This window comes from Ascaphus truei, chromosome 8 (assembly GCF_040206685.1).
Source record: "Ascaphus truei isolate aAscTru1 chromosome 8, aAscTru1.hap1, whole genome shotgun sequence".
Lineage (NCBI taxonomy): Eukaryota > Metazoa > Chordata > Amphibia > Anura > Ascaphidae > Ascaphus > Ascaphus truei.
In genome coordinates, this window is record NC_134490.1 from 63,260,452 (window position 1) to 63,283,589 (window position 23,138).

At 42.9% G+C, this 23,138-nt stretch overlaps 2 protein-coding genes across 3 annotated transcripts in view; both read left to right on the top strand.

Annotated features, from left to right (window-relative positions):
• The window catches only part of HPS1 (HPS1 biogenesis of lysosomal organelles complex 3 subunit 1), a 30,098-nt gene extending 20,112 nt beyond the window's left edge, over positions 1–9,986 (top strand). For both annotated transcript variants that reach the window (XM_075612332.1, XM_075612333.1), the window contains 4 exons: positions 5,208–5,354; positions 6,557–6,670; positions 7,849–7,931; positions 8,624–9,986. In XM_075612332.1, coding sequence (XP_075468447.1) covers positions 5,208–5,354; positions 6,557–6,670; positions 7,849–7,931; positions 8,624–8,786 — 507 coding nt within the window. In that variant the 3' untranslated portion in view covers positions 8,787–9,986. The remainder of the gene's footprint in view (positions 1–5,207; positions 5,355–6,556; positions 6,671–7,848; positions 7,932–8,623) is intronic.
• Positions 9,987–10,343: 357 nt separating this feature from the next.
• Positions 10,344–23,138, top strand: part of PYROXD2 (pyridine nucleotide-disulphide oxidoreductase domain 2) — a 34,836-nt gene continuing 22,041 nt past the window's right edge. The window contains exons 1-11 of the mRNA XM_075612334.1: positions 10,344–12,128; positions 12,705–12,724; positions 13,797–13,890; positions 14,797–14,870; positions 16,282–16,437; positions 16,779–16,932; positions 17,191–17,252; positions 17,879–17,976; positions 19,693–19,834; positions 21,101–21,235; positions 23,079–23,138. The exon at positions 23,079–23,138 is cut by the window's right edge and continues 13 nt beyond it. Coding sequence (XP_075468449.1) covers positions 12,014–12,128; positions 12,705–12,724; positions 13,797–13,890; positions 14,797–14,870; positions 16,282–16,437; positions 16,779–16,932; positions 17,191–17,252; positions 17,879–17,976; positions 19,693–19,834; positions 21,101–21,235; positions 23,079–23,138 — 1,110 coding nt within the window. The 5' untranslated portion in view covers positions 10,344–12,013. The remainder of the gene's footprint in view (positions 12,129–12,704; positions 12,725–13,796; positions 13,891–14,796; positions 14,871–16,281; positions 16,438–16,778; positions 16,933–17,190; positions 17,253–17,878; positions 17,977–19,692; positions 19,835–21,100; positions 21,236–23,078) is intronic.

A 23,138-nucleotide genomic window follows, 5' to 3' on the forward strand; every position in this document is an offset into this window, starting at 1 on the left:
AATAAAGTGAGCAACAATGATTGCATAACATCCAAAGATATTTAGTCTAAGGAGCAATTCTAAGCAAAAGCTTCTATATAAATCCCTTGTGCTCAATCTCTTTATATAAAACACCAACATTCTGACATTCATTGGATAAACATCTCTATCCCAAAAACACTAATGGTTCAATTGTATTCAAACAATTTAAAACAATTTAAAAACGGCAATGCACTATATACGCATGTATTTAGCTTTTATCCTATGCTTCATTAACTAAGAAGTCCGTTATGATTAACCTCTTGTAGAAGATGTTATGGTAATCATAATATATAACAGTCGACTTCTATTTTATGATAAATTCTCTTGAATAATAAACTGAGAATAAACATAATCAGAAGCACAGACCTGTAACTGAGCATTCTGAGAGAGCATGGTGAATTTGACAGATATGTTGAATTGAAACCATCGCTAATCAAAAACATTAAAGGAAACAATGAAAGAAATCACTTAGAGAAAACATTTCCAATCCCACTCTATATTGAGCCCATTTGGATACAGAGAATGTAAGGCAAAGATCCAATGTGCCTCTCGTTGGTATAGCGTTTTAACTCTATCTCCCCCACGTATTGCTTGTGGAATATGTTCTAGTGCTATGCACCTCAGTGCCTTTGTGGAGCCATCGGGACATTCTGTAAAGTGTTTTGATACAGGATGCATTAAATCCTGTTTGTTTGTTTATTAATCTCAACTGTTCAAGAATGCGAATTTTCAGTACTCTAGTAGTTTTTTTTATTCAACCAGAAATTTTATCTCCAAACACGTGGGACTGCGATGGGCACTTGTTTTGCTCCATCGTATGCCAACCTCTTCATGGGTTGGTGGGAGATGTCCTACATGTTTGGAGTTAAAAACCCTTTTCGTCGCATTATAGCGTTTTATAAGCAGTATATTGACGACCTGTTGATAGTCTGGGATGTTTCAGAGGAGAGAGTATTGGAGTTCATTAGATATCTTGCTGACAATGAAGTGACTTGAGACAGAAAGATGATCAAATGCTCAACCTAAATACTCACAAATTTATGTATAGTGGGGTGCATGGGGAGAAAACAACAGCTATACCATATGATCAAGGATGATCAAAAAAGAACCCCAGATTATTGCATTTACAGTGCAATAATCTGGGGTTCTTTTTTGATCATCCTTGATCATTTGGTATAGCTGACAATGAAGTGAACCTTAAATTCACACTTTGCTATCATCCACAGCACATACAATTTCTGATCTACATTTATATGTAGATACCAATAAAAATGGTGCAATTGGATATTTATAGAAAAGAAAATGCTAGAAACTCTCTTTTACATTCAAATAGCTGTCATGCCCATCCTCTATTTAGAGGCATTCCACGGGGACAGTACCTGCGTTTACGCAGGAACTGCTCCACATTGGAGAACTTTGAAATGAAGTCAAGAGATTTGAGAGATCGGTTTCTGGCTATGGGTTACAATCCATGGGACCTCACTGAGGCCTATAATATGGCCCTAAATACAGACAGGGATAACCTGATCTGCATGGAGGGAGATATATCAGGGTCCAACACTGGAAATGCAAGGGCCACATACAGAAACTCCACTACGACTGGCGAGGTCGCAGACGCACCGTACTTCATCACAAGTTACAGTGAGCAGGCAACAGCGATCAAGTCGATAATTAAAAAACATTGGAGAATACTTTCTCTAGATCCTCTAATGCGGAATGTGGTAGCCTCAGATCCACGCATAGTGTTTAGAAAGGCCTCAACACTAGGGAATATTCTGTCACCTAGTATGCTTCGTACAACTAATACATCGAAACCTGTGGCATTTTTTCTTAATTTGAAGGGCTCATACAAGTGTGGACATTGTATAATATGTCCACACATGATCAAGACAAGTCAGTTTCACAATACAGGCATACCCCGGTTTAAGGACATTCACTTTAAGTACACTCGCGTGTAAGGACATATCGCCCAATAGGCAAACGGCAGCTCGCGCATGCTCCTGTCAGCGCGTCCTGAACAGCAATACCGACTCCCTACCTGTACCAAAGCTGTGCGCAAGCGGGGAGACTATAGAGCCTGTTACAAATGCGTTATTTACATCAGTTATGCACGTATATGACGATTGCAGTACAGTACATGCATCGATAAGTGGGAAAAGGGGTAGTGCTTTATATCATGACAATGCAGATTTGTGATATATCTTTTGATTTGTGGGTGCCAGAAACAATATGTAGGTTTAACTACTAGAGTATTGAAAATCCACATTCTTGAACAGTTGAGATTAATAAACAAACAGGATTTAATGCATCCTGTATAAAAAACACTTTACAGAATGTCCCGATGGCTCCACGAAAGCAACGAGGTGCATAGCTAGAACATATTCCACAAGCAATACGTGGGGGAGATAGAGTTAAACCCCTATACCAACGAGAGGCACATTGGCTCTTTGCCTTAAATACTCTGGATTCAAATGGGCTCAATATAGAGTGGGATTTGAAATGTTTTCTCTAAGTGATTTCTTTCATTGTTTCCTTTAATGTTTTTGATTAGCAATGGTTTCAATTCAACATATCTGTCAAATTCACCATGCTCTCTCAGAATGCTCAGTTACAGGTCTGTGCTTCTGATTATGTTTATTCTCTGTTTATTATTCAAGAGAATTTATCATAAAATAGAAGTCGACTGTTATATATTACTATCTGATATACCCGGCGTTGCCCGGGATTTAATTTTCCCGCTCCCCCCCTCTCTCTCTGCTCCCCCCCCTGTCCGCTCCCCCTCTCTCTCTCTCCGCTCCCCCTCTCTCTCTCTCTCCGCTCCCCCGCTCTCTCTCTCCGCTCCCCCTCTCTCTCTCTCCGCTCTCCCTCTCTCTCTCTCCGCTCCCCCTCTCTCCCCCTTTCACATGAATCTGGTGCCCCCCCCCATTAACAGCTCCGCCCCCCACCCCCCATTCACAGCTCCATTCCCCCCCCCCCGTTCACAGCTCAGATTCCCCCCCCCGTTCACAGCTCCGGTCCCCACTGAGCCCCATGGAGCACCCCTCACTTCCGCGGCAGCGGCTCACTGCGGGGATGGAGGGGAGTGTTGGTCAGCGGCGGCAGCTCACTGCGGGGGCGGGTGCGGGGGTTTCTCGACGGCGGCTCACTGCGGGGGCGGGTGGGTCTCGGGGGGGGCCTGGTTGCTTGGCGGCAGCTCACTCACTGTGGGGCAGGCGGATTGCTCATCGGCGGCTGTCCACCGCGGGGGCGGGACGGAGATTTGCGCGGCGGCTCGCTCTGGTTCACCCCCGTTCACAGGTCCTCCGAACGTGGCCCTGCCCGTGACGTCACCCCGCCTCGCAGTCAGAGAGCGCGAGAGCCAAGGCCCGCCCCGCAGTCAGCCAATGGGAGAGTGCGAGAGCCAATGAGAGCGCGCACAAACAACCCCACACACAAATCCACATACAAACAGATTTTGACTTATATATATATATATATAGATGATTACCATAACATCTTCTACAAGAGGTTAATCATAACTGACTTCTTAGTTAATGAAGCATAGGATTAAAGCTATTTCTGAGATATACATGCGTATATAATGCTTTGTAGTTTTTTAATTGTTTTAAATTGTTTGAATACAATTGCAACCATTAGTGTTTTCGGGGTAGAGATGTTTATCCAATGAATGTCAGAATGTTGGTGTTTTATATATAAAGAGATTGAGCACAAGGGATTCATATAGACGCTTTTACTTAGAATTGCTCCTTAGGCTTGTTATATAGTAGGTGCATGCGCGGGTGTGGGCCCGGCGTTGCACGTAGCGTGCGCTTTTAGTTGTTAGGTTGCAAGCGGTGATGGGTGCGGTTAGGGGGCGTGACTCTGACATCACACTGTTAGGCCGCGCTGTGATTGGTTTGCGGCGTGGCAGCAGCGCTAAAATATAATTTTATTGTAATTTCCCTGGTCTGCCGAGCCACCGCTAACGGCCGTGCGCGCGCGTCCCTAGAATATAAACGTCTGGCTAACACAGCCAATTATAATTGACGCTCACGTACGGTAGCGCACGCGCGCGCACTGTTACACGCCTTAGACTAAATATCTTTGGATGTTATGCAATCATTGTTGCTCACTTTATTTATGTTACATTTTTATTCATTTGTTACACATGGGAAGGATATTTGTAACTTGGCTAATTGTGTCTTTTACATACATGTACTTATTGAATTGCATTGAATTTAATGTCTAACAGGGCACTATATGTCCAATTTATACCACTTTGGCATCACATATACACTTGAATATTTAACACAAGTGTAAATTAATTACAATATGACACGTCATAGTTTCTCTATATTGAATAACATACAATCGACACTTTATTTACAAAGATATATCCGATTCCATGTGTGACAGACAGATAACCAGAGAGTGGAAAGTCCTAGCACATGATTGGTTGCTTCAGTCAGTGACTTTAACTAATACGAGACAGCTTGCTTTTTGGTCTTTTAAATTTGTGTTCAGCCCATACCTCTCTCCTCCGAGACGAAGCGCCCTTGGTGGGAGGGAGGGAGGGAGGACACGGCTACTCCTGTCTGCCTTTTCTCTATATTTCCGGTATGCATACTTCCATATATTCTATCAGCTCCAAGATTCACATCGCGGCGGCAACTCTCAGATTCTGATCTCGCCACCTGAAGGATGATGTGCATATGAAGGCGAAAATATATTATTAAAACATCGGATTGAAGGTGGGGGTCTCCGGAGCTGACCCGCATTAATTTCAGGACCGGGGACCTCCTGCTTCCTGAGGTACAGGACCCGGTATGGGGTGCTGCGATCTCCTGCAGGTTTAGTTCTCACGTGACGCGGGACATTTAAACACTGCTAACTCGATCGGTTTGGCATTTTCCTACTGAACGGTACCTGACTTGTGATAACTCTTTCTGAATACCGTGATAACACAAATGTCAGACCGTGAGGTAGGAACATGCCAACCTGATGTGATACGGCAGGCAGCGTATCGAGCTACCTGAACAGGCCCCTTGGACTCCTTTTAGTATTACCTAGCACCGCTCCAAAATAACGACTTAACCCGACAAAACTAAAATGTTAACACCGATGTTAATAGGAAAGGTAATTTACTACCATCTATTTCTTTGAAGTGACAAACGGACCGTTTTATTACATCCTTAACCTGCGGCTTCACTTACTTGGAAGATTTCCCCGGTCTGGTGCATTTTATTCTTGTAGATCGCACTACAGGGCAAATGGTGGCTCCTTCCATGAACATTGATGAGAAATCTCCGTCTGAGCTGGGAAATGGCCCGCTGGCCCATTTTATAAAGAACAAGGTACAGTATGTGTGTTGTATACAGCAGCTTGCTAAGACTGTGTATGTCTAAGCATACAGTTTGCCTGAACTGCTTAGCATGCAGCATTAAAAGATGAGTCTGCAATCCTAGAAGACGAGTTTAACAAACAGTAACAGAATAGTTTAAGAGCTTGGCACTGAGCCTGAGGTTAAAGACATGTTTTGTATGTATGTGTGTGTGTATATGTATTTGTATGTGTGTATATATATATATCTATATATATATATATCACTTGTGAGCACATTCACATGTCTTAGACAGGTCTGCAACTCTGCCTTTCAACCATTATCACCTTGCATACAGTGCTCCCACTGCAGCAAGGGATTCTGGGAAATGACATGCAAATGAGCACACAATGTGTCACCTTTTGCCTGGAATATCCATTCACATGGAGCCCCATCAAGGTTGAAACATGTCGGTGAGTGGTCTGTACTTGCTTTGCTAGTCACATGCTGTGTTTAAAAGCTGTGTGAACGGTGATACATTAGCCTGCTGAGCGTGAACTAAAAATATTTACTCATGCAGAGTGAGGTTCACGACACGGTGAGGAAGGTTTACCGTGAAACGTTGTGCTTCTGTTTCTTTAACCTCATTCTGCACAATTAAATATGTTGTATTCATGCTCGGAAGGCTGCAGCTGCTGCTACATTCTTGGCTTTGAGTGTTGCATGTCTCGATGTTTAGTCTAATTGCATTGGTCATGGTTTGCCATCATACCTGTTCAAGAACCTCATTTGAAAGGAAAAAAATCTATCTATATTACACCCACATGCTATTCACAACCTCAGAGAGGGTTTGTAAGATCTCTTTACAATTTCCAACCATTTTAATAAATCAAAACCTCCTTTTTTGGTGTTTAGATGGATACAGGAGTGCTGTCTTGTCTTACGCAGCACTCAATACAGTATTTAATATCATTGAAAAGGCTATCCACCATACCTACAGGAATCCCGTGAGACATCCTATTTTCTCATAAAACTGAAATCCCATTAAGTACAATAGCCACTATAAATGGTGTTCCACAAACACTGGTGGGAAACCGTCGCACATGGGCCAGGCTACGATCGATCACATGTTCACGTCAGCAGTTCATGATTTTTATAAGTACGGCTACTATAATGCGGAATTGTTGGTTGGATTTACTACCGCTGGATAACTCTCCCTTTTGATGTTGATTTAAGGTGTGGTCCTTCATTGGTCTAGCCAGGCGGTACCTCCAGAAAGGAAACACAACACTAACGGTTCGAGATGGAGATTATTACTGTTGCTTCTTTCTCTGGTTTGAAAATGAAGCAGTGAGTGAGACTTTATTTATAACCCAACTAAATGGTAATCAAATAAATAACGGCTTATATAAATAACAGATCATGGGAATAAGTGCTTCAGACATAAACGTAACATTAAGGAAGAGGAGTCCCTGCCCCGAGGAACTTACCGTCTAATTGGTAGGTAGGGAGAACGTACAGAGACAGTAGGAGGGAGTTCTGGTAAGTGCGTCTGCAGGGGGCCAAGCTTTGTGTAACGTGTCAGTAATATCCACAGTGCTATTCATATGCTTGTTTAAGCAAGTGTGTCGTAAGGTGGGTCTTAAAGGTGGATAGAGAGGGTGCAAGTCGGGTACTGAGGGGAAGGGCATTCCAGAGGTGCGGGGCAGTCAGTGAAAAAGGTTTAAGGCGGGAGAGGGCTTTAGATACAAACGGGGTAGAAAGAAGACATCCTTGAGAAGAACGCAAGAGTCTGAATGGTGCATAACGAGAAATTAGGGCTGAGATATAAGGAGGGGCAGAAGAGTGTAAAGCTTTAAAAGTGAGGAGGAGAATTGAGTGTGAGATGCAGGATTTGATCGGAAGCCAGGAGAGGGATTTCAGGAGGGGAGACGCGGAGACAGATTTAGGAAAGAGTAGAGTGATTCTGGCAGCAGCGTTTAGGATAGATTGTAGGGGAGACAGGTGAGAGGCAGGAAGGCCGGACAGCAGGAGGTTACAGTAATCAAGACGGGAGAGAATGAGGGCCTGAGTCAGAGTTTTAGCAGTCGAGCAACAGAGGAAAGGGCGTATCTTTGTGATATTGCGGAGGAAAAAGCGACAGGTTTTAGAAACGTTTTGAATGTGAGAGAGGAGTCCAGTGTGACCCCTAGGCAGCGTGCTTGGGCTACTGGGTGAATGATCATACTTCCAACAGTAATGTGGAAGGAGGTGATAGGGCCAGGTTTGGGAGGAAGTATGAGGAGCTCTGTTTTAGCCATGTTGAGTTTAAGGCGGCGGAGGGCCATCCAGGATGATATATCAGAGAGACATTCTGATTCTGCTGGCTATTAGTATATTCATAATAGTGCGTGCATTAGGGGTGTTTTGCTGTGGTAAATCTCCTGACATGTCTTTCCTAACAAGTATGTCCAACAGCAGGAGTTATTTTATATATTGTTGCATGCTTCTGTTTCTTACTTTTAATTTATTCTTTTTGATCCTGACAGGGTGATAAACTTGAAGTGATTGAGGTTCCTGTTTTAGGGGATGATTCTGCTCCTGTTGGGATGCTAGCAGGTGAATATTACAGGTAACTATGGATATATCTGGCAACAATGCCATACTTATTGGAATGGGCTTCATCCACTCTGACGAGTTGTGCATTTTCAATCTGTTTTGAATGTTCCTCCCTGTGTGTACTCAGTGTACCTGCTCTCCTTCCTTTATAATGTGGATGTTTGTATTGTGTTGTGTTGTGTTTCATTCTGAAATATATTTACTGTGCAGGTTATTTGAGGGGGGGGGGGTGGTCCTTTAATTGTTTCTGTTTAAACAATGATATCTGAACTTAACATACTTTGTGATTTTAAATAAGAAAACACACATACACACACATACACATACATGCATACACACATACACATACATGCATACACACATACATGCATACACACATACATGCATACACACATACGCTTCGTACTGTTGCAAAGGTTTTTGCCATCTTTCACCTAAGGGAAGAAATATCTTAATGGCTGCTACAATTACCTGTGTTTATTTGGACCCGTTGCTTAAATAAAGATGGGATGGGTGAGTTTTAAACTTAGAGGGACCGCAGATATCCCCACAACTTGCAATTAGACATACTGTACTCAGTCTTCGCAAGCTCAGAATCCAGTCCCACGGTGGAACACAGTTGAAGAAACACAAACAACTGAAACAACGGAGGCCTGTATCACCGGCCACTTCTACAGCATATCGACCTTTGTTTTTCACTTGTAGGAAACTGCTTCGCTATTACAGCAAACACCACCAATCGGAGCTGGTAAAATGTTACGAACTGCTCACCATCCACTTGGGCATCGTCCCAGCAGAGTTTGTGATACAGCAGTGCTACGACCTCGCTCGCAAGCTCTGGGAACCTTCCCGGATCCCACTTCTGTAACAGGAAGGAGGAAAAAGAGCCACCACCAGCCAAATCTGTCGCAAATACAACTGATTCTTCTTCACCAGTAACTAGGCAGAATGTTACATTCCATCGTAGGATGTCTGTTTGTTTATTCTTGCCCACAGTATACACAGTGCAGGAGTCTAGTGGCTAGAGTAGAGTACATTTGTTGCAGGTTACAAGACCTTTTTGATGAACCAACATACATGTCCTTCATACAAGACCCAAAAGGTCGAAACAGCTGCCTGTGAGGTTATGGGCTATGCACGCCTTTTACCCAGGCTGTGCTGAAAAGTTGTGTAATACGGTAGGTATAAGCTTATAGGGGTCCATGTTAAAATGAATGAGAAGTAAAGAGTGACTCTGTTAGTGCTCATTTGCATGTCTTTACCCAGAATCCCTGGCTGCAGTGGAGGCACTGTATGCTAAGAGGTAATGGGGAAGGAAGGTGGCAGAACAATCTGAGACATGCGAATGTGCCACAGGTGGTATTTCTATTTGCTGTACACTTCATGCAATACAAATGCAGGTTTCCTGACCTCACGTCTGTTCCCCATGTAAACCTGTGAGGTAATAATCAGGGCCGGCCTTATGGGAAGGGTGTTGCCTTGGGCCCTGTGCCTTCAGGGCCCCCCGCTCTCCCATCCTCCTGTTGGCGCCTGGATGCAAATTTCATCTGACGGGAGAGCTGGGGAGCCCCCAAAGTGGCACAGGACCGTACCGGAGGGGGAGGGTGTCCCTGGGGGGTTGTGTGTGAGCGCGCAGGGGGTCTTACCTTATGTGGAGCAGCCTTCCTTCTGCAGTGTCACATTATGGCGACGCAACGTTGCAATGGTGATGTCATGACGCTGCAGGAGGAGGGGCCCCACTCTCGGCATGCCACCTTGGGCCCCACCAAAGGTAAGGCCGGCCCTGATTTTTACATCACCAACAAAGTTCCTATTTATTTCTGGTGCTCATTGGCTCCCAGATTGCCCCCAAAACAAGTATTTGTGAAGCGTATTTTCTGAGGGAGCACGAACAATGGCTGCTGCATGTAACCGTTTGTGTTTTGTAACGTGGAACGTGGCTTAATAAAAGTGACAGAAATAAAGAAAACCCTCTCTGGTTCCGGCAGATAATCTGCATTTGGTGAATTCCTTGAAGAAAGGAACAATTGTTAGATTGCTACACAAATTAAAGAGGATTTAAATGAAAGCGCACACTTCTGTATACCAATAACCGCAGAAGACTTTCCAGTAGACTGCTTCAAAAATATAATTCTGGTACAACACACAGTTCCCGCGTGTAGGAGCTATGAGCTATGCAGTATTTCTCTAAGGGGTTGGGCTGTTCTTGCTCCTGTGATGTTATTTCTGAATATACCAGTGAGTGACCACCTCCACCTCCATTGTCATAAACATTGTCCACACAAAGTATGACAGGGGTTCTCAAGACCCCCCCCCCCCACCCTCACCCCCCCAACAGGTCAGGCTTTCAGGATATCCCAGCTTCAGCACAGGCTGCTCAATCAGAACCTCTAATTGAGCCACCTGTGCTGATGCAGGGATATCCTGAAAACCTGACCTGTTGGGGGGTGAGGGGTCTTGAGGACTGGAATTGAACACCCCTGAAGTATGGGCATTGTGTGACTCACCCTGGCCCTGAGCTGCCCAACCTTTTGCATTATTGACCAACTAATACTCTGGTCCATTTAACTCTGTGTTTTGTTGCACCCCCACTCCATCCTGTAGACAGGAACGGGGTTGTGTCCTCACACCTTTGTAATATTCTTCTCCCGCCTCGCCTTTTGACCATGTTAATGTTACACAGAGCTCCAGGGGCCCAGTCAATACATTGCAATAATGGCACTTCTGTTTTTGCACGGATTTGCATCTCGTCGTATTAATTAAGCACTGCATGTCTAAACCGTGCCAAAACTGGTTACCCGATTTGTTTGTGGCTGTGCAAGTTTTGTATCCCGTAAACTGGCTTTTCATCAATAGCCCTGCCGATTTGCACTGAAATCGCACCACAATCAGGTAGACAAACCAGGGCTTTTGTGAGAATGGGTGAGAGATCTAAAGCGCTATTTAAGTCTGCCTACAAGAGAAAATAATAGAACAGACACTTTCACATTTGAACCTGCAGAAAAATAGCTTTGTAAGCACTTAATCCCCAGTTCTGCACTAAACATGTCACATGGGCTGCAGGAGTGACTCACCAGGTAAAGGCATCTCCCTGTGCCCCAGGCACCAAACAATAGATTGTAAGGTCTACCGGGCAGGGACTGTCTGCAAAAACAATCTATTTACAGCCCTGCGTACAGTGTCAGCGCCATACAAGAAAAAAACGATTATTCTGAAACTAAGGCCGATAATAGTGCGGGCGACAGACGCCGTCGCCACCTGCAAAAGTTGTATTTCGCTTTGCAGCGACGTTGCAAGCAACCTGGCCATTGATTTGTTCAGAGGGTGTCACGTGTGGCGACATGCTCTGGAAAAATCAAATTGGCCCTTTTTCAAAATTTCACGTCGCATAGCGCTTACTATAAGCACACGTGACAGCGGCAATACATTTGTTTTGCCGTCGCCGGCACTATAAGCGCAGCCTTAGCCGTGTCTTCCAACTTGTTCTGTGGTTTATTGAGTTTACAGCAAAATGCCAAACGCTCATGTCCATTGCAGGACTGTGGGGATGAGCCACTCAGAGGTCATTTAATGATGTACCGTGTCCTTCCGATACACATTGTCTGACCTTGGCATTTTCAGCGCCTAAGGGAAAAGTAGTAGTTTTAGTGCCTGTGGGTTTGGGCATTGAACTTGTGGTTCTTACGAATCCCAAATCAGAATTCCCTTTTTGTTTCATTTTACAAAAATGTTCCTTTACTCCAGATTGTGTAAACCTAAGCGGTTTCTCCTTTGACACTGGATCATTATTTTCCTACCTCACTTTTTTTCCCCCTTTCATTAGGATCGCCTCTTTAATACGTTGACTAGAACAATGCACACATTCAGATAGACATACGGTTTTCTAGTCCAGCCCCCACAGCTGGTCGGACAGATCTATCTCTATGCTGCAGAGCCTTCTCTCCTTACCATTCGAGTGCGTGACAGAGATATGCTACTAACTTTGCTTCTGCAAGTTTAAAGTTAATACCAAAGCAAAGCCAAAGTCCACAGCTCGGGGTCAATAAAACCAGCAAACTGGCTGTTGGTCACAACTATTATACTTGGTGTGTGACCATGTCTGGTGGTGGCTCCCGATGTTGTATGCAGATCGTCTGGCTCAGCAAGAGAGCTTACTCCAAAAAACCAGGGCAGCTTAGACTGAAATATGATGCTGTGATCGTGGGAGGAGGTAAATCTACTGTACATAATGTAAGAACTAGAGTAACCTTTTAGTAAGTTGTTTACTGTACTGTAGAACACGTGGCAGAGACGGCACTGTGCAGAGTGTTATAAAATAGTTATATTCATACAGTAGAATGTATCATCAGAACAGCTGGGTTATGTTATCACTGTATTATTATGCTGTCAAACGACGAGAAGTGTTTTGATGAGTTAAACTTCGTGATAGCCCCATGTTTTAATCATAGTGCTGTCCATACATTGTTTTCCAGGCTATTCTATCTAAATACATTGAATGTATTTCAAAAGACCAAGTTCTGGGGGTATTGGATATTCACTAATCGGTGATATGCAGATCATACATTACTTTGACCTTTAATATCTGCGTAACGCATGGATTTACTGTACGATAAGTGTCTCAAGTGCATTACAGTGGCACAACATTCACGTAACACTTTCTGACAATGACCGACACAGAATTATCGACACGTGTGAGACATCCCATGTACTCCTGAGTATTGTAATGAACTACAAATTTAATTTTACAATTTTAAGTGCCAATCAAGCATTTTTTTTTATTTTACAGGACACAACGGCCTGGTAGCGGTATGTGTGTGTTTATTATAAAAAAAAAATACTGTATTTTTATAACTTCTTTTGATCAAATGGTATATAGTAAAAAAGATGCTAAATGATAAACCAATGGCTATTAATTTGCAAAAACTATTTGCTGACCAAACTAAAAACATTAATGTTGGACATCTTCAAGCATTTATTAATCCAATGTACCTGAAATATATAGCCTGCAGTCATAAGGGTGATTAATTAACTCCGCTCTGTAATCACATCTGTGTCATTCTATAGTTTGCAACAGAGGACAGGCTGATTCAGCATTTCAAAACATCTGAATAATGCAGCAGTTAAAAAGGTGTAACACCCACACAGTTTCTTGGCAGCAAAAACATTATTTTGGATCTGCAGGAGAAGCATTTCATGGGTAAAAAGTTTGTTTTGTGTAATAAATGACTTGTCCTGCTGTGCCTTTTAGAGGAGGTCCTAATTTACATGTTAGCACCTTTGGTTGCGAGATTAAGGCACACTGTACATATGTACCCAATGTGGCAGAATCTGACATGACTGAGCCTTGTCCGATGTGTGCTGTACAGTATATTTGTTGATGTACAGTCAAGGTCTCAGCACTGCCTCACCCAGGATCAAATTTCCTTACATCATCACCTGTTGTGTGTGTTTGGCTTTATTCAATGGTAGTGTTTCAAATGTAATTCCATTGCTCTTATCCCATGCACATCGTGTAGGTGCAATCACTACCATCATTATGCAAATATATATCATTTAAGCTCTGCTAACCTAACTAACTTAATGTCACTTTTATATTAAACGTGTACTTTCAAAAGATGACAACATGACGTTAAGTGGTGTTTTTTGCTGTCAAGAGCATAGTGCTAACTGGAACGTGGCGATAAGCCTCTGCAAATAAGACCTGCTGGTAAGGCCGTTGTTCTTGCATGTAATTGGCTTTGAGAATTCCACGGGAAGTCTGGAACATAATGTCTGTTCCTGGTTAAGTTCACGCTGCATTGTAATCTCTTACGTAATAAAGTGTTGTGTTTGTAAACCACTTTGCTTGTGTTCCTGGAGCTTCTCTTTAAACTTGCAGGCGGCTTATCTCCAGAGATCTGGTGTGAATACCGTGGTTCTTGAGAGGCGACAGGTGATTGGTGGAGCAGCAGTCACCGAGGAAATTATTCCAGGTGAGGATTGTTACATTGCATAGGGATAAACTTTCTTAGTCATTTCTGAGATGATAACTTGCAGTTTATTGGAGATGAATGAATCAATGACCAACGCATAATTAATGAAAATACAGTCCATCAGTGGTGAAATGTATCATCAATCGGTTTTCCGTAATGTTATCTGGGTCTCCTTCACTTGTCTTGTTCTCGCCTTCTCCGTTCTGGCTCTGTCCATGACAAATGTATCTCCTTAATTATTTAGGATTAAACTGTCTGAACTGGTTATATTGTTCACAGACCTACAAATAATAACTTAATAATAACTTTATTTATATAGCGCTTTTCTCCCAATGGGACTCAAAACGTTTTACAGTTACAAAAAGGGAAAAAGAAGAAAACATGTAAGATTATAAAAGAGACCAAACACAAGGAAAGATACAATACAGGATGGGACGGTACTGTGCTATTAAATATCGGACAGGTTGTGGTCCATTAATAAAAAGCCTGGGTAAACAGGTAGGTCTTGAGCCTGTTTTTATAGGGGGCCTCTGGAACTGTACGAGGCAGATTGTTCCAAAGCAACAGTGAAATATTCCTGCAAATTTGATCAACTCCAACACTAAACAAGTGAGCATTACGCAGTATAACAGGTGGATGTTTGTTATAGCATCAGATTGGAGCATTATAAATAGAAGCAAGATGTTAAGAGAAGGTAATTTTTACCCACACGTCTTACAATATGAGTGATACAGAATATCAGGACTTAAAAGCAACAGTGGTAGTAAATGCAATAACGAATCAGATCTCTGCATGTGTCGGAGAGGGTGAGCATGGCTCTGACAAGGTGTAGAGTACTGACATTTTTTTATTGCTATTCAAATATTGTTGCAAGGCACGACTAAAAGATATATATATTTTTAATAGGCTTTAAGTTCTCCAGAGCATCTTATCTGCTCAGTCTGCTGAGACCTCAGATATACAAGGACCTGGAGCTGAAGGTAATTTTCTTTACATTAATTGTTTAACTGAATGCAAGATATATTCGTTACAATTATGAACATAATTGAGTTTTAAGCATATTAAAAATGTGAAACCGTAATCCTGGCTTTTAGCAAACTCGCAAGCTGCAGATGTAATTCCGCTTACAAGACATATTATTAGAGGTGTGAGGTGAAGTATTAACCTACGTTATTATCTCTGTGCTATTTTTAATGAGGTTTGGTCATTTTAAATGGTAGCTGAATATTAGTTTTTTTTTCTCTAAAAGCCATACTCTGAACATGATCAGGACAACTGCCCCTTCAATTTGGAATTCACTTTGTAACTGTTTAATATGTGTAAAACCACAATTAATAACGTCACAAGGTTAGGCCTGGCTTTATTATACATTGTCTAGGAAGATTTAAACCTGTGGCATTGGCCTTCAACTCTTTAAACCTTGACATTAATAACGGTGTTATTTGTATGGCTGTATTCGACAGGAAAAAATAGGTCGTTTTCAGTAGTGATGGATGATTTAGTGGCAGTGGATAGATTATTCTGTCACTCAACCCCACCACACAGGGTTCGCAGGGAAAGTAATAAGGCAAACCCATAAATGAAAGTTGACAGAACACACAGCCTCAAGCCAGGTATGAGTGCTGGGATTCTGCAGCTGCTTTGTACTGAGGTGGGGAAAACCTACAGATTTATCAATGGGATTTTTGGTTATGGAAGAAATCTTTTCTCGTGAAGTCTGTAGGTGAGATATATGCTACCAAGCCGTTTTATAGATGGACTGAGGCAAAGAGTGACACATCTCTTGCACCTCTTTGTGTTAATCTATCAAAGAGTTATCCAAAGCACACAATTGGATTTATCAAAATCTGCGTATCTATTGCTCCATTTCCTCCTTTTCCGTATGCCCGAAAAAAAATCAGCCATGTCCTAGGTAATGTAAAGTAACATGTTGCACCAGATTTAAGAAACAAGCTGCTTACATATGATGCAAGCGGGAGTGAGAAACAGGGCAGTGTGTGAGAACACGCGTTTCTGTGTCTTGCATTCAGTGGTTTGCCCCTTTAAGAAAGCACCATGTTAGGTGCAAAACGCGTTGGAGTTTTAACTACCCCCTTTTAATAAGGCAAAATAAACATACATTTTATTTTTTTAAACACAGGCACCTGTTTTCGTCGTGTTTGTTTTTGCTGGTCATCGTCAAATATTTCTGCAGTTACTGTTTCAGTGTTAGAGAGGCCTGATGCACATTGGGCTTTTCACTGGTGCAATCTGTTCCTGGCCCCTCTAGCACTAAAATATATTCGATCCTGCCTTTTGGAGTTCATGTAGTAATTAAGTAATTGCACCTTATTCTAGTTGTATGTACTTATTATATAGCCCATATACAACTAATATTCATTTACCTTCTAGAAACATGGGTTAAAGATATATTTTCGAAACCCCCACTCATTTACTCCAATATTGGAAGAAGGCATCAATGGACGCCCACCAAGGTCTCTTATTCTGGGAGGGAACGTGGCTGACAACGAGAGGCAGATCGCCCAATTCTCTAAGAGAGATGCAAAGGTGTGTGGTACGCAGGCCTACCAAGCTGTAGTCTGAAAATCTGATTTAATGCAGGTTCCTCCTCTTTGTCAATGAAAACGTTTCATCCTTTCCTTCCAGAAAAAAAAAGTATTGCATTTTTTCTAGAATGGCGCATTCAGATGTGAGCCAGACCACTTGCTACAATGTAATGATATGCAGTGATCTGCTGTGACATTCTATGCATGAATCTTATGGAAAAACATGCTTTTTAACGATTCCACCATAACACCATTGTTACTATTCAAGGTCACTTCTATCCAACGACTTTTAATATCTTCCTCCAGGGTAATTTCTGTTCTGTTTTTTGTTCTCGGTCTCAGGCATACCCAGAATATGAAAACTTCATGAACCATCTGGTGTCCGCCATTGATCCCTTGCTAGATGCCCCTCCAGTAGACACAAAAGCCCTTGTGCAGGGGTCACTACTCAAAAGACTGCGGGCACTTAAACAACTTCAACCACTTCTTAAAGCAGGTATGTGTTAGGAGAAGGGCAGCACGCACTCTTTAGTTTTAATTTATCTTAAAGGACAACTGATGGAGGACTCAGGAAATAATTTCTGCTGTTACTTTATACTACTTATTGATTTCCAGATAATTGCAGTTGTAGATCACTGGCATAAGAATGGTTTGCAGGGATAGTATATTAAATCAAACTTGACACGGCGTATTTATTGGAACCTTATTCAACTTTAAGTCATGTATTCTTTTTATGCCTTTTTTCACAAATTAGGATTTACACTGGGCAGTTCGCTTCCTAAATATTATGAAGTTCTTACAGCTCCAATATCCAAGGTAAGCAACTTTAGAACAAGTTACAGCAGCAAACACAAAACTTTAGTGAATCAACAGAGAACAGGGCATCTCATTACTGATTATGTGCTTACCACATTGGTTTATCAAGTTAACGCTTTATGAATTCCTCCCACCCCCCCCCCCCCCGCACCGCAATGCTGTCTCACCCACCGAAGTTGTTCCTATGCTCGATGATAACATAAATAAAAGGTCCTTAACTCTATGATTTCTATATCATGATTCTTTTTTTTTTAATTGCGACGTCGTTTTTTGGTCTGGACTCACAGTGAGTGCCCTTATAAGCAGAGACCTGTGCTAAAGGTGTCGTTGCCCGAATTCGAAGATTGTCTAAAATCATATTGATAGTTTGTTTTACCTTTTAGACATATTAGAGCGACAGATCAATCTGCAATGTTAGTGCTCATAGAGATTGATACTCATACATTAAACATTATATTAGTTATATTGGATACAAAGTGGCACAGTACAGGTTCTGGAATCAGAAAAGAGGAAAAAAGTACAGAACATTGAATAGTATACAAAATAAAACTGCATGTATGTTGCTGATAACTACACTAATATATTACATATTACTTTCTCGTATTTGTTTGTGTTTACTTTCTAAGATTTTGGATCACTGGTTTGAGTCTGAGCCTTTGAAATGCACTTTGGCTACAGATGCTGTTATTGGTGCACTGACCAGTCCCGCTACTCCTGGAAGTGGGTATGTGCGCTATCTCAGACATTTCAATGTCCATATTTTTTTATATAATAGATTATTCTCATGATTAGTACCATATATGTTTAATTATATCATTAAATCAATATTCTTTGTTGGTTTAAAGCACCGTACAAGAGAAATGTGCAGGGAGGAATTGATTCTCCTATTTAGATGTTGACCCCACGTTGGAATATAAAGACATGTAATACATGAGTTATGCATTTGTCTTCTCTGAAAAGATATGTCAACTGAAAGGTTCAGGCAAGAGCTATTAATGGTAATAATTCAGTTTGGGCTTTTGGTCCTTCAGATGACTTTGACTGCTGCTTCTGTAGTCACGGTTCTTAAAACAGCAATTATTGATGCCTGACTCAAACATACATTCCTTCTCCCTGGCACCCTGCAAAAGCACTGTTCCTGCTCTCTGGAATCCTGTTCTTTCTATTCATGAGATACTACCAAGGCTTGAAGGAGAGGATTCCAGTGACGCAATAGAATGACTGCCATGGATTGGCATATAACAGGAGTGGCCAACTCCAGCCCTCAAGGGCCACCAGCAGATCAGGTTTTAAGGATATCCCTGCTTCAGCACAGGTGGCACAGTCATTGACTGAGCCACTGATTGAGCCCAAAGCAGGGATATCCTTCACCTGACCTGTTGGTGGCCCTTGGAGTTGGCCACTCCTGACATATAGTGATCAAGCCAAATAAAGAAACAAATATCAGTAACTTCATCACCTTTTGTGACTCCCCCCCCCCCCCCCAGACATTTATTAAGGATTATTCTTGAGGAACGGGGCTGCTTCCTCATATGTATTTTGGACAGGGTTGGATATTTTGGAACTCTGTTCAGTGCTATTTAATTCTCGCACCTTATGTAGGAGAACTCTGCTGCGTTCTGGTGAACAATGTATACTTAAAGGAACATGAGTCAATAGAGAATAGGAGCACTGACCGTTAATTCTTGAATCCGCCTTGGGTGCACAATTACAAGCGAGGATCATACGGTATGAAAAAAAAAATAGATGCGCTCTCCCCTGGACTTGTGCAAAAAAAAAAAAAAAAAAAAAAAAAAAGTTATTCAAATTTTATGGGAGATTGACGTTTCAGTGCCACTTTGGACTTTTATCTAGATATGGCCCAAAGTGGGACCCACATGTCGATCTCTCATTAAATTTTAAGAACTTTTTGTTTGCATATGTTAAGTGGAGTGCCTATCTATTTTAGTATCCTACTTAAAGGCACAGGCACTCAAGACAACATGCACGGAGGCCCCCTTTCTATATAATGAGATGCCGTCTTCCCCTTGACGGGGAATATTTCAGTTGGCTATAATTGAGCTAAAATCTTCACCAGCAGGGGGAGTATAACCTCATAGCAAAATATATAGAGCTATAGAATCAGTTCACACCGCCCCTATCCCACCAAACCTCCCCCCCCCCCCCCCCCCCACACACACACACTTAAGCTTTGCTGGGTGACCTGTTGACAAGGAGGGATAGTGGTTGGGAGAGTTGTACTATTTCTTTCAACTCTCTCTGGACCTAAATTCTTAGGGGGTTCCCCATATGAAAAGGATTAGGATAAACTGTCCCAAAAAGTGATTTCAAATCAAGATCAACTGGTAAGAAAGTGATTTGTAATGTATTGGGCTGCAGTAAAGGCCAGCCCTGTCTCGGTGGTATACTAGGAAGATAATATACGCTCCTTTCCTTCCAGGTATGTTTTGCTGCATCATGTCATGGGAGAATTGGAAGGGAAGAAGGGATCCTGGGGTTATGTGGAAGGAGGGATGGGTATGGTTTCTAATGCTATTGCCAATGCTGCTGCAGCATCTGGGGCTGAAATATACACAGATAAGGTATGTGTACGCATTGGACAAACCACTTACTCTTTGCCATACTAGCGGATAATACCTAGCGTGGGAATAAGTTCTGTGACTTGCTCTTATACTGACGCTTATATTGAGCTAATCATCTGGGAAAATGTCTTATGGAATACCATTGCTTAGTAAATATGGGCCTTTTTAAAAGGCTTGCAAAAACTGCGGATTTTTGATTGACAATTGTAATGGATATTATGTTTAAACTGGAATTCTGACTTGTTTAAAGACGCAATTGATGCTTTTTTTTTTTTTTTTTTTTAATTATTATTAGTTTTTTAAAGCTGCAGTTAGAGCTGTTGTTTAAAAAAAAAAAATTAAATATGTGCATCAATACAATCTACACACTGATATTGGGTCCTCTTCTGCTGCACTGACGGACAAAGTTCTGTGAGGAAGATCATGTGACCAGGCAGGCACTAGATTCAATTGGTTCACTGCTAGAGAGGGCAGGGCTCAAAAAGGGGGTGCTATTTCAGAAGGGGAAGGGGGTGTGACTTTGTATATGGTTGCTATAGCAACAAAAATGCTTGTTACATTAGAATACATTACAAATGTCTTTAAAACATTTTCTTAAATTTTATTTTAAATGCTACCAGTATTTTCTCATAGTACAGGACTGATTTATTAAAATAACACACATGTAGGATATTGGTTGAACTGGAGCTTCAACATGATTTGAAGCGGGGGCGGGGGGTCTCCGGAGCTGAACCCCATTAATTTCATCTTCGGGGACCCCTGCTTCCAGAGATACAGACCCCAAAGGGGGTGCCAGTTTCTCAGCAAAGTTTAAAGCTCCCGCGTTACACGGGCCAATAGCCGAACCTGATGCCGTCACGGCTTCCTATTTCCTCACATGGCGCGGGAGCATTGAAACTCCACCATTGCATGATCCCTGCCAGCTGAGCGGTGTCTCCACCGGTACCCCGGTATCTCCCGAAGCAGGGCGCCTCCGGAGCTGAGATTAATGGGGTTCAAATCTGGAAACCCCCTGCTTCAATCCTGGGGGGGATTTTGTTGTTTTTTTAATCGCCAGCTTGGATTGCCTCTTTAAATGCACAATTATTTTACAATAGAAATCGTCATGGGTATTTCAGTGGGGGTAAATATGACAATATTGTACAAGAACACCGTATCAGAGAAAAATAAACACGGTTCTCTGTGCTTATGCAGTGTTTGCTAATGACCTGAGAGTTTGTGTTTTGTCTGGTGTTCTTTTATTAATAACTTTGTCTCCAATTGCAGGTGGTGGAGCAGGTCATGGTGGATGACCGTGGAAAGGTTAAGGGTGTAGTGCTACAGGATGGAACAGAAGTGCAAAGCAAGCTGGTCCTGTCCAATGCTACACCACATCACACATTCTTACAGCTCACTCCAAAGGTAGGAAGAGACATGGAACATGCAGTACAACAGCCAGTGCTCTGGGCGCATCCTTAATGCAGGGGTTCTCAACTCCAGTCCTCATGCACCCCCCCCCCCCCAACAGGTCAGGATATCCCAGCTTCAGCACAGTCTTCGACTGAGCCTCAGTTGAGCTGCCGCCTGTGCTGAAGCAGGGACTGGTTGAGTCACCTGTGCTGAAGCAGGAATATCCTGAAAACCTGTCCTGTTGGGGCAGCTTGACGATTGAAGTTGAGCGCCCCTGCAGTAATATTTAGTCGTTGATATCGCCTTTAACAGATTATGTTGAAAGCAATAACACAAACCCACGATTTGTTTTGTTTTTTTACCAGACCTGCTTCCAGGGAACCTCCAATTCATCTGATATATGTCTCTATTCCTCCCAGCTTCTTTATAATTATGTTATAGCCAAACCAAATTGATAATGAGAACATTAGGGCTGTATTTACTAAGCCGCTTTCAACCATAACTCATCTTCATACGCTGGAAGACACCTTACTGTCCCATTGACCTCACTCAGTAGGCTGGAAGGTGTCTTATCCCAGAATGCTGCTCAGTAAATAGGATCATTCTTCGTTTCCATTGCGCACACAGGCAAATGATGTGTAATTATTCTAATGGTCATTCGGAAAGAATGTGGGCAAATATCATGGCTTGGTTGGTAACCTCTGTTAGGCTAAGGCCCCGCTCCCAGAGTCAGCGCTCCCGCGCTGTAGACAGGCGGGGCGCTGACATACACATATCGCGATATGCGGTCTGTAGGGAGCGGGAGGTGGGTGGGAGTGGGAGGTTTGAGCGGGAGGGGGGGCGTGGCTTGACCGGAGGGACCCGCTACTCTTCCCCCCCCCCCCCCCTCCACGGGCTCGTGCTGGAGCTGACAAGCAACACACACACACACACACACTCATACACACACGCAGGCACTCTCACACACACACACACACACAGAGGCAGGCACTCATGCACTCAGGCACACACATACACAAACACAGATAGGCACTCCGACAAACACAGACAAACACAAACACAGACTGCTTTCCCTCCCCGCTCCCCGAAGCCTCTCCTCCTCATTAGCTCACAGCCACACCACGTGACGCGTAGACGCTAGGGAATACAATTCTTTTTGTATCCCGTAGCGGCTGACGCGTCACAGCGTGTAGCGAGCTGTGCAGCCAGGGAGGACCGGGACCGGCTCGGTGGGGATTCCCCTGCTGGTGGGGAACGCCCGACCCGCCACCCGCGCCACCAAGCGCAGCGGGACCGAGGCCTTAGGGTCTAATCTGTGTCGTCGTTAACACATAATAAGTTAATTCAGTGGTTCCCAACCATTATTATACTGTGCCCCCTCAGCTAGAAAATATTTTTAATGTGAACCCCTAATTTAATCAATCTTATTGCATACTCATTAGACTATCGCTTACACAACTGTGTGACCGATCCCAAGCAGTGTAGTGTCTTGAGCTTGTGGGGGAACACACGATTAATAAGGCTCCAATCTGCACCTCGGTGTGTGCAGACAGCATGGGGGGTAGGTATACTGTAGCTGCCAATGACTGCGGGAGCTCCCAAAGTCACGCCCCACAATGCCTTTCTGCTGTGGTTGCAATGCATTGTGGGGAGTGACTTTGGAAGCTTCTGCTACCACACACGCTAAGGTGTAGTAGTTTGGGGCCTTACGAAGTGCGCAGTCCTCACAAGGGCTCAGGAACCAGCTATACTGCCTCGGTGCCGCCTTTTACATTTTGGGAATCACTATCTAATTGGTTCTGTAACTCCCTATGTTTGTATTGCATGAACTGAAGCTTATCTGGATCTTTTTTAGGAACAATTGCCAGAGGACTTTATCAAAAGGATTTCACAGTTTGATGCTAAATCTCCTGTC